This window comes from Cryptotermes secundus, unplaced genomic scaffold (assembly GCF_002891405.2).
Source record: "Cryptotermes secundus unplaced genomic scaffold, Csec_1.0 scaffold446, whole genome shotgun sequence".
Lineage (NCBI taxonomy): Eukaryota > Metazoa > Arthropoda > Insecta > Blattodea > Kalotermitidae > Cryptotermes > Cryptotermes secundus.
Window position 1 is genome coordinate 1,813,865 of NW_019731271.1, and position 11,194 is coordinate 1,825,058.

An 11,194-nucleotide genomic window follows, 5' to 3' on the forward strand; every position below is an offset into this window, starting at 1 on the left:
GCTGCAGAATTGGCGGCTCCTCAAGAAGGGCTCAGCTCCATGAGTAAGTAAGTAAGTAAGTAAGTAAGTAAGTAAGTAAGTAAGTAAGTAGTAAGTCCATTAAAGCATTACGTGTTCTAGCTGTGGGAAAATTATGCTCTGATACTTCTACCCCTGTAACCGCAATGTTTAAAATTCTCATGTGGATAACTTTTCGTATAAGCTTGGATGGGAAATTAATACTTATGTTCAACATGGTATTTTACCATACTTTTTTTTTTATGGAGACATGAAATACTAAAAATACTTGAAGCTTGTTCAGCCTGCCATGTTTGTTGGCAAATACGTATGAATGTTTGTATGCGTATGTATACACACATGGTAACTATACATGTATGTATATATGGGGTATACATGCATGTGTAAAGGAAAGTGACCATTTGCGAGGCTTGTAAGTTGCATCCATTCCTAGATCTCCTAATGGTCGTTCTTATTAAACGGATCTTATACAAATGGTGTTTGAGGATGCGGGTTGGATTCATCTGGCTTAAGATTGAGTTTACTGTTCAGCTGTTGTGAAAACGATAATGGGCATTCGGTTTCTTACAACGCGGGGAATATCTCGACTAGCTGAACTGAGGAAGGATTCCGTTCACAGGCTGTGTGAAGCTTTACGCACATTTGTGTCCCTGTGTACAACGTGTAAAACAAGCGTTTTAAAACAGCTGCAGGGACTGAAGATATAGCCAAGCTTATTTTTATGTCATCTTCTCGCATTTCTGGAGGTAATCTAAACACACACTGCATCCACTACTTGCATTTCTGCCACTCTCAGTTCTCGTAGCACCGTTGCTGGGATGCCGGGAAACCTCACACTCAGATATGTAAAATGTGTTATAGCGTCCGTTTGTAGAATGCGATAGGTCGGTATTTACCTGAACTTCTATTTTAAGGGAGAGGTAGGAAGGAAGGAGAAGATGCTCATAGGACGGACAATTAAAAGAGATGGGAAAGGATTACGAGAAAAGAGAAGAAAGGACATAAAGGAAACGGAGAAACGGGCGAGAGAACTTTTCATATAAAAGACAGGGAAGGAAAAGGGAAGGAAGAGGAACGACAATAGGAGGGGCAAATGAAAGAGCTGAGGAAGTAATAAGGGATTGAGAGGGAAAAGGGCTAAGAGTAAGAACAAGTTAAAAAAGAGGAAGAAAGAGAAAAAGGAACTATTTTAACATAAGCGATTGAAGGATGGAATAGGGTGTAGGACTGACGATAGGACAAGAAAATAAAACGTATGAAAAAGGAATACGAGAAAAGAGAGAAGGAGGTAAGGTACGACACATTATAAGAGACTTCTCACTAAATTTTCAACGGGCAGTCCCCTATTTCCAGTCGTAATACTGTGGAATATTCGCTCAAAGCAAGAACTATGGAGTCACAACAACTGGCCGTTACTAGGCAGCGGCCAGTAAACAACAACAGATGAATCTTGTTTTCTGCACAGTCCGTGGGTATGGCTGCGCACGCAACGATGGAATACGTCATGCCATCGCTAAGCAGCAATTGCACTGCAACAGAGGAGCGATGTTTTGTCAGTCAGATAACTGCTGGGGTTCAGTTGTGAGCTGATGCTATGAAAAGCAGGCAGCTGAGGCCGGGTTCAATTCAGGAACCCAGAGGAAGGGGGACGTCCGCCGTTGGACGCCGCTACCAAGCAAGGGCTAGTGAAGACTGAGAAGACCTAGTGTGTCCTAAACTGATTTGTATAGAACAGTGAGAGCATCATCCTTACTTGTAGTTACGAGTTGTAAGAATTCGGTGAATCCAATTACTGATCCACACTCCGTCTAAGGCCACTAAAATCATGACAGTACAATACATCGTCTCCAAAAATGCGGAGAAAATATCACGTTTTTATCTATAGTCAGCAAATATATGGTCTGTGAGAATTTGTACGAAAGTTACCCTGTAAAAGAACTACCCAACAGACTAAGAAGTTCAGCTTCCATTGTCTATCAATTGGGGAATCGATCGCCATGGAATTTTCTTCTACTTGATCTCTAGAAAGGTTACGCGGTGAACAGCAGAGTAGCAGGACATATCTTTTCTCTTCGGAAACCGTTTCATAACAGAAACCGTCTGAAATATTGTCATCTTACCAGGAGTGAACTAGGATGTGTTTACGTACAGTTCGGTGTAGCTTTAGCGTTATTACGCTCACTCTCGAAAACGTAATTACATGATAGGAGGCAATATTTCGTACGAATGTGTCTACCAGTTTTTGTTTTGACATTAGAAGAAGAACATAAACTGAAGGTATTTGAGAACAGGGTGCTGAGTAGACTGTTTGGACCTAAGAGAGATAAACCAGTAGGAGGTTGGAGAAAATTACATACTGAGGAGCTTCATAACTCGTTCTCTTCATGAAAGATAATTAGAAAGATGAAAAGGATAAAACGGGCAGGGAATTTAGCACTCATAGAGAGGAAGACGAATGCATAGGACTCAATAGGGCTTTGGTGGGTAACCAGAAGTAAAGATACCACTAGGAGGATCTAGGCGTAGGTGGGAGGATGATACTAAAATGGAAGTACGATGTGGTATGGGCTGGATTCATCTTTCTCAGGATAGGGACCAGTGGAGGGGTCTTCTGAACGCGGTAAAGAACCCCTCCGTTCCGTACATTTTTGGGAAACTCTTGAGTAGCTGAGCGACTGGAGTGTAGGACCTTACAATGGCATCATCTCCACGCGGTGTGCATCATTTTCGCAAACGAGGAACTGAAGACCAAATGAGATATATATGTGAATAACGTCTTTTGTGATACGGTATGCAGGATTCAGCAGTGCGCTTTGTTTTGTTCCGATAACTTCGAACAATACGGTTAAGTCGAGCGAAGGCCTTGTACTCACTCTCCTATCATTTCGTTGGTGATGTTGAAGTCCAGTTGTTTCAGAACAAAGGGATCCAGAACTGGGAGTTCCAGTGACGGGTGCGGGTACTTCATCTTTCCCTTGAGGTATTCGACAAACTCAGAGATGATGGAGTCGTCAGGATACACTATCTTCTCTGGAGGGAAGATCTCTCGAACACGCCCAACGGTGCCCACTGTAATTTGAACTTATTAAAGCCACTGATGTTTGATTGGTCGAGTGTTACTGTTACTTCATGGCCCGTAAGGTAAAGTTACAGGACCCACAGGTCCCCCCTCTACCTCTCTTCACAGATTCCTAGGAAAAGACAAATCATAGATACAATATTCTAATTAACCACTTTTTCATAACTACTTTATAGGAATTCAAAATAATACAAATAGTAACGTATTTAGGAGTGACTAGACGGAGTATGGGGCACGCTGTAGTGTAGTTGGTTGAGGCACTATGCTACAAGCAGGAAGGTCGCGGGTTCGATTTTCGATGAGGGTATTGGATTTTTCAGTTGACCTAATCCCTCCAGCCCTACTATAGCCCTGGAGTTGACTCAGCCTCTAACAGAAATGGGTACCAGGAATCTCCCTGAGGGGTAAAGGGTTGCTTGCGCGTAAGGCTGAAAAACTCACCATCATCTGAGCAGATTGTCTAGAAAATGTGGAAGCCTCGACGTCTCACAACCCTATGAGTCTCACGGCCTGTTGCAGAGATAGCTTTACCTTTGCTTTGTAGACGGAGTATGGATTGATGCATTAATTTATTGACCATTTATATACACAACTCGGAACTACATACACTTATAGCACTATCGATAATCTCCACACTTCAGAAATCACTACATTCTAAGTCTTCTCAGTTTGGTGTCACTGGTCATTTCCTGGTAACGGATCTTAATAATGAAGATTCTACCCATTTCCGCGCTCTCGTCCTTATTGTTCCTCGAATATCCAGCAACTGAACTGTTGTCAACTGTCAACTATCGCGCCATCTCTTCTCAACCTTCCTTGCAGAGCTCAACTGAACTGCCAATCCTTAACAGAACTAGGTCCCTGACTGGCGGCCATTTCACACCAACCTCCTGGTCTTCTTTTTACAGGCTGATTTTCACTCACCAACCATTTCACTTCATTTCACTTCTCTTCACTCAGCTCAACTGAACCGCCTTCAGCCATCCTGGGGTCCTTGCTGTATAGCCTCGGGGCGCACTCAGCAGAAAACACCGCCTCCAGGAGCCCCGCTATTGTTATGGCCGGTTGCTTAGCGATACCTCGGATATCGTTAGATTTGCCAGATAAATTTCAAAGTTTCTCATAGCCGCCATATTTGTAATTGCCTACTTACAAAGAATACCTCGTTCACGATATTTAGATATCCTTTGTTTCCATACCAAATTTCACGCGATGTCTCCAAGAGTTTATATTTATTTCCATCAAACCGAAAGCAAAATATATTTTTCGCACGGCCGCCATGCTGTCATTTTATATTCCGCCGAAAGTATCTCATGTACGTAACATATTGTAACGTGTTTTGCTACTGAAGACGCCGTTCGGATTGTTAATTGATTTATTTAACAACCTACAAGGAGTAACTACAAATACTTATAACACAGTTGCGGGTTTACCCAATTTATAAACACTAAACAATAATCTAGTTACTCTGTCTTCAGTAGTCTTCACGTATTTATAACGTGGGAGCTACACAAGTCTCTCTTAATTACACACTCCCAATATAACTGTACTACAGCACACATTCTTGAAGTCACACAATAAGTGTTCACTTGCTGACTTCTCAGTTATCGCACACTATCACATAAGATCTTCTAACCACGCGTTCGGGTTTTCTTTCCGCGACTGCTGCTATATTTTAACTGTCTTTGGCGGCTGCTACATTTTAACTAACTCCTTAGGCAGTGTAGTTCTCTTATAAACCCTCAGCCAGACAACGGAAAGCGCCTCGCTTCCCTGTTGCCTAGTCGCCGTGTTTACAGGTGTTGTCGCCTGTTACGTCACAGTGGGAAGCGCTGCCACGTCACCGCGGCGGAGGGGGCGGAGTGTTGACTGGCCTGTTACCGTAGCAGCAAGAGCGCTTGATGTTGTTACGTCACCGCTGGCGGGGGAGGCGATGTCCTCCATAGAGCAATACGTCACAATATTTTCCGAAGATCAATTGATATGCGTGATCTCAGGATCCTAAATCGTGAGCAATGTAGCCACCGCATTAGCAGTATGCAAGTTCGGTATGTTGCATTTTGTGATTTTAGGAAATTGGAAGGTATGCCATTGCGGTATCTCCAGTGTCATATTAATGCCAAATTTCGTGAAAATCCATGAAGTAGTTCAAAACATCGGAACACACAGACACGACCACAGCGATCATGGAGATTTCGTGCTCCTACTCGCGATTTTAAGGAAGGAGAAGCAGGTAAAATTTGTTCACACAGCAGCGTTAGGTACGGAATTTCATGGTCTTACCGGACCCAGTTCATTTCCTAAGCCTCACACAATCTCGTCTTCTTGGGTTGTGCATCTTGCTCTAAGATTTGTACCTAAACACGTTTCTCTAATTAAGTCGTAAGTTGTACGTTTTACTACCTAGATGATCTCGCGCTACAGCAGTGACACAGTCTATAACATACAGTATTTGTAATGTCATGCAGCACATACTTTTGATATGAATACAGTTCCATCCTGGAATCATCTGCACATGGACCCATCACGCTACTACGTGAATAAATTGCATTTTACTGTTGCACAACCCAAAGATAACAGCATCAAGCAAGTTCTCTTAGGCAGTAACACTGTCGACTGCCTTTCTGGAGGTGTCAGGTTCGAATCTAGGTCGAGGTACCGTCTATTCTGTCTGAGGATTTTTACAGTTTTCTCAGTTACTCTAGGTAAATGCTTAAAGCTACGCCACTGCCGCTTGTTACATATCCTCCTCGTTTCAAAATCAGTGTCATTCAACTTTTCGACTCTGTATAGTCCGAGTTACTGGCAACGTGGTTAAATAAACCGAAGATTCTAATTAAACACTCAATATTAACAAAGGATTTATAGGATTGAAAGTCTGTTCATTAAGAAAGTAGTTCTATGAGTTCTGTTAGAAACTGTGATGTCGATTAATATTAACCGTATCCGAAACGTCTTGAATGAAAATTATAGATCTTAGTGATTTCTGAATTTTCGTATCTTGTACAAATTCAGCTGAATTCGGCCAGCAGCATTTCGTGCACTACGAAATTTCTTGATCAGTCTAGTAGTTTCGGTTAAGAAACAAGCGAACCGCCTGACAGAAGCTGCCTGCTTTTACGCGTCAGTGTTTACTCTGTATTAAAGAAAAGCAAAAACCTCTAATCTTTCAACCAGTCTCTTCAGCGTCGTCATTAAATATCATCATCATTGGTAGTGGGCAAACTCAGCAGTTGTTACTGCGTCTTACTAGACCTCTTATTAATTGTATAACGAAAGCTTCACCAACTTACTTATCACATCCTTGGATGTTCGAGTGATCCCTGAAATCAGGTCCATCCATCTGGATTTTGGTCTCAGATCAGTGTCAGCAAGGGACACCAGAAGAGCAGCTATGGCCATCAGGACTGATATGATGTTCTGCAACTTCATGGCTGCATTCATGTGGAGGAAACATAAGCGTTAAAACGCTCTGCAGCAGGACAGAAAGTAGACTCCTTTCCAACTTATAAATTTACTGTAAATCCTGAATGCTTAATAAACGTTTATAGAGATATTAAACAAGGGAGCACAAATCTTGGATCGGATGCGGTAGGAAAATCCGTGATAGAAACAGATATCTTTGGTTTCATTGCAGAACNGTGTTTGCGTCCAATATTATGCATATAACTCTGTGGTAATTTGTATACTCGTAATATCCATACTGCGAAAGGTGCTAGAATCATAGTCACAAAAACCATGTTTTTTCGTTTTTTTCCCCTTGGCACTACAGCCCCAGTGGGCGTAGGCCTACCTCCATGAACTCAGTTCACGTGTTTTTTCGTTACCATGGATTATTAAAGCGCAAGAGAACATGTATTTGTGTTTCCAGCCTTGTATGAAACTAATTGTTTGGCAGCTTGATTTCGCCTGTCACATTGCCCTTCAACGTAATGCTAATTATGTTGAAAAGTATAACATTTGTCTTGACAGTGAATTTATATTTCGTATTTACTTATAATTAAGCTGAATCAGACATACTGATAAAACTTGCATACACAAGCTTTTAAATATGGCAATTAATTGCTAGATATTTAATTATTAACGTCATTCTCGATTCATTTCCGTCATCATCAGCAAGACCCTGAACAGAGACCGATCGCCACCATAAAGTACTTAGCAGAATGGATACGTATTCGGAAGCTCCCGACCTGCAGTCTTGATCACTTGACTGGCAGTGTTAACCGAAGGGTTTCCTGATATTCCTCAGTTCCTTTAATAAGTATTATGACATAGCGGCTGCCACGCTTACCCCACCTTACAGCCGATCCTAACTTCTGATGATAGTTTGCTTCTATGTAATTACACATCCATAATTTATAATCATCTGTTTCTCACAGGACGATATTAACAGTAGGTGAAAACAACCATTTCTGTGCACAGGAAAGTTAAAAATCGCTCTTCGCACATTTGTATAAAAAATAAACGGAACATACATTTATACTTTGTAACCAAGTAAGAATCACAACTATTGCTTTGTTTACATTGTGCATTTTTTATGCTGTCAGTATTTAGTGTTTTAAGGATAAGTTTTGACTGAAGTCCCTGTGACTCCTTAGTATCTGCTGCCGGGATCCTACAGCCGAGTTTGAAATGGTAAAGCATCGTGAAATTATCCAGAAACCAACCATTCAAATCGAAATTACGGAGCGATATGTTTACTTACATTTGTTCACAGTGGTTCAGACGATTTCGTTAAAGACGCCAAACTGTGGAACCTGCTATTCACAAAACACAAACGGATTATTTGTTCCTTTACTCTCGTCACAGTCCTGTAGATGCAGTTCATATCAACTGTTGCTCCACAAGGATCACACATTCCCGAAGTCGTATCTTATCTCGTGGTTCTCAGCTCTAACCTCGGTGCAATTTTCTACCCGGATCTTTTACCCTGTGTCAGCGCAAAGTTCAACGATAAACTCTGGCCATGACTCAAATCAGTGTCCCACATCACTGTTCTATCTAGGCAATAACATTGATCCAGTATGAGCCGCGCCATAGCTCAAGCGGTTAGTCGCTGGCTTCCCACCGCGGCGGCCCGGGTTCGATCCCGGGTCTGGTCAAGTGGAATTTGTGATGGACAAAGTGGTGCTGGGGCGGGTTTTCTCCAAGTACTTCGGTTTCCCCTGTCAATCTTCATTTTACCAAATTCTCCACCATCATAATCACCCGGGGCAGGTACAATAGGCCAATTAGTGGCCGCCGTGCCGAGTGGACCCAGCTTGACTCCACCCCCCACTAAGAGAATTAAAAAAATTATCCAGTAGGCCAATTTGTACGATTTTCTACGCCGTATGCTGCAAGATGTCGGGAGTCTCGCTTCCTGATAAAAGTTTTACAGTGGTTTTATCGGCCATCCGTGGAAAGAAATTACAATTAGAGGGCTATTATAAATGGTTTGGGTGTTAAGAAATTAGTGTTTTCTTCGGAAAGGTTACAGAGATAAACAAAACAAATAAACTAATGAAGTTTTCGTTGGCAAAATTAACTGTAACATATCAGCCAGAAGTGGAGCTCCGATAACTAAGTAACTTCATGGAGCTGAGTCCTTCCTCAGAAGCCTCCAGTCACGCAGCTACTCAACAACTTCCCAACATTTTATGAGACCCGAAAGTTCACTACCGTGTTCACAAGAGCCCTTCACTTGTCTCTATCCTGAACCAGATCAGTCGAGTCCATATCATACCATCCCATCCCTCTAAGATCCAGTCTAACATTATCCACCCACCTACGTCTTGGTCTTCCCAGTGGTCTCATTCTTTCTGGCTTATTATAGTCCACATAGATTAGTCACCACAAGATATGAAACCAAAAACTTTCGGAAAATATAGACATTACCACTACGATAACAGAACAGAACACAAAAAGATAGAATATTGTAGACACACAACACATCATTTTTAAAATATATTAACAAGAATCTGCCTGAATTTTAAAAATATACCTTTGGACTTAAACGTCTTGCTTGCTGTGAAATATTGAATTTATATATATATAGCAATTTATATGAATCATCATATACACAGACAATGGCCCCATGTGGCCAAAATATATACTAAGCTATCAGAAAGCGTGGACTAAGTAGTGCTCTAAGGAACAGTGCATGAAGTGTTGCATTTACAAAACCGTATTACACGTATGCATATCAAGTGTTCGACCAATGAAACGGGTTGGTCAAATATAAAGTTTTTAATTATCACTAATGCTTATGATTCAGACATACTCATATTACAGTCAGTACATATTATGATAGTTTAGTTAGTCATGAGGAAAACCGCACGGTAAATACTTCAATATTGCCGTTTTAAACAAACAGGATACAACCTACACGTACATGACTTTTTCGGGTTGAGGAGGATGTAATATCCGTGATTACACATCAGTCAGAGACTAACTATAGTAAAGGCGCCAAGTTGAATTTATGCCGTGATTAGTCAATTACAGCGTAATAATAATGAGTTGTGGATGAAGAGTATTTTGATTTTTTCGAAAGGTATAGTCTTGCAGTCATTAGAGTAACGATGTAGTTTGAAGTGTTAGCCGCGTGCCTCCGCCTGAGTACCACATTGGCTCTTTAGGCTCCCGAGCTCCCGAGGGGAGGACAGTCGCCAGCTGACGAGCATAATGGCGGTCACACGATCGTCTTTTGTGAGTGAAGGGTTGTTCTCTCCAGGGGCAGCCAGCCGGGCACCCGCGGACAGGCGAAATAGCTCACGGATCAAAGAGGAATTTCTTGTACTGTTTTATACTAAGATGTAATTTATGCAAGTAATTTCTTTTATTTGTTCAGTGGTTAAGAATTAGAATTAGATCGAGACAGAAGTTTGCCATTTCAGTTCAGAATCACTGAACTTACCAGGTAGTCATGAATTCAGTTCACTTAAATTAAGCTTCATTCATGTGTATTTTGTATCATTTCGCTTTACCTGTTCGTTTAATACAAGGTAACTTAATTACTAAGGATAGGGCTCGTATTTATTTGGTCAGGGATTTGGAAATTGATAAGTTATGTTGCCATAACTTGGGTACTCCTTTCGAAATCCTGCTAAGTACCTCAGCATTTAATCCTCAGTTTAGAGCACGCATTCTTCTTGCACAAGGGAAATGAATGCGGCAGAAATTCTTAGTGTTAGATTGTCGTATGTAACACTAAGAGGTCCCTGGTGTGATAATTTTCTAAATTTATGCCTAAGTAGTGAAATTGTCATTTGTACATTACTTTTTTTTTCGTAAATATTCCATCATTCGGATTTGTTTAATTTACCCCAGCATTTAAGTACTCTTTTCGTTTAATATGGGGGTGGAGTCCAACTGGGTCCACTTGGCACGGCGGCCACTTATTGGCCTATTGTAGCCTGCCCCGGGTGATTATGATGATGTAGAATTTGGTGGAATGAAGATTGGAAGGGGAAACCGAAGTACTCGGAGAAAACCCGCGCCAGTGGCACTTTGTCCACCACAAATCTCGCTTGACCAGACCCGGGATCGAACCCGGGCTGCCGTGGTGGGAAGCCAGCGACTAACCGCTTGAGCTGTGGCGCGGCCCTGTTTGATTACTCTTACTACTATTTTTGATTTATTCAAATGACACCACATATTTTATTCTTCACAACAATTTAATTCGCTACTTTGTTACCTTCTCTGTCTGTTACTTGTCGCTGATGATATCGCTAAACCATCCTCAAATAACAAGTCTGGAATGATGATTTCGCCTGTCGATGGAAATTTATTGAGTTGCCGAGCAGCTGTTAGCTTCTCATGAAGTTGTAGTTAGTTGTACATTTTTAATTTATTTAACGGAGCTTTTTCAAGTGTATGGGCTGTAGGGTGCGGGACAGCGTAGTTGCTATAGTGACTGGCTACGGGCTGGACGACCGAGCGATCGGAGTGCGAGTTCCAGCATGGTCAAGAATTTTCTCTTCTCCTCGCTGGCCAGACCGGCTCTGGGGTCCACTGAGTCTCATATCTAATGGGTACCGGGAGTCTTTCCCCGGGGGTAAAGCGGCAGGGGCATGAAGCTGACCACTCACCTCCAACTAGTGCCGAGGTCAAGAAAAT

The 11,194-nt window shown here is 41.8% G+C and overlaps 1 protein-coding gene and 1 long non-coding RNA gene across 3 annotated transcripts in view; one reads left to right on the top strand and one right to left on the bottom strand.

The window, feature by feature from the left end:
* The window catches only part of LOC111866803, a 17,254-nt gene extending 9,269 nt beyond the window's left edge, over positions 1-7,985 (bottom strand). Inside the window, exons 1-3 of the mRNA XM_023856077.2 lie at positions 7,803-7,985; positions 6,391-6,531; positions 2,892-3,087 (exon numbers count right to left, since the gene is read on the bottom strand). Coding sequence (XP_023711845.1) covers positions 2,892-3,087; positions 6,391-6,529 — 335 coding nt within the window. The 5' untranslated portion in view covers positions 6,530-6,531; positions 7,803-7,985. The remainder of the gene's footprint in view (positions 1-2,891; positions 3,088-6,390; positions 6,532-7,802) is intronic.
* LOC117282507 overlaps positions 1-11,194 on the top strand; it is an 83,717-nt gene that overhangs the window by 10,379 nt on the left and 62,144 nt on the right. The gene's annotated exons all lie outside the window — the stretch shown is intronic.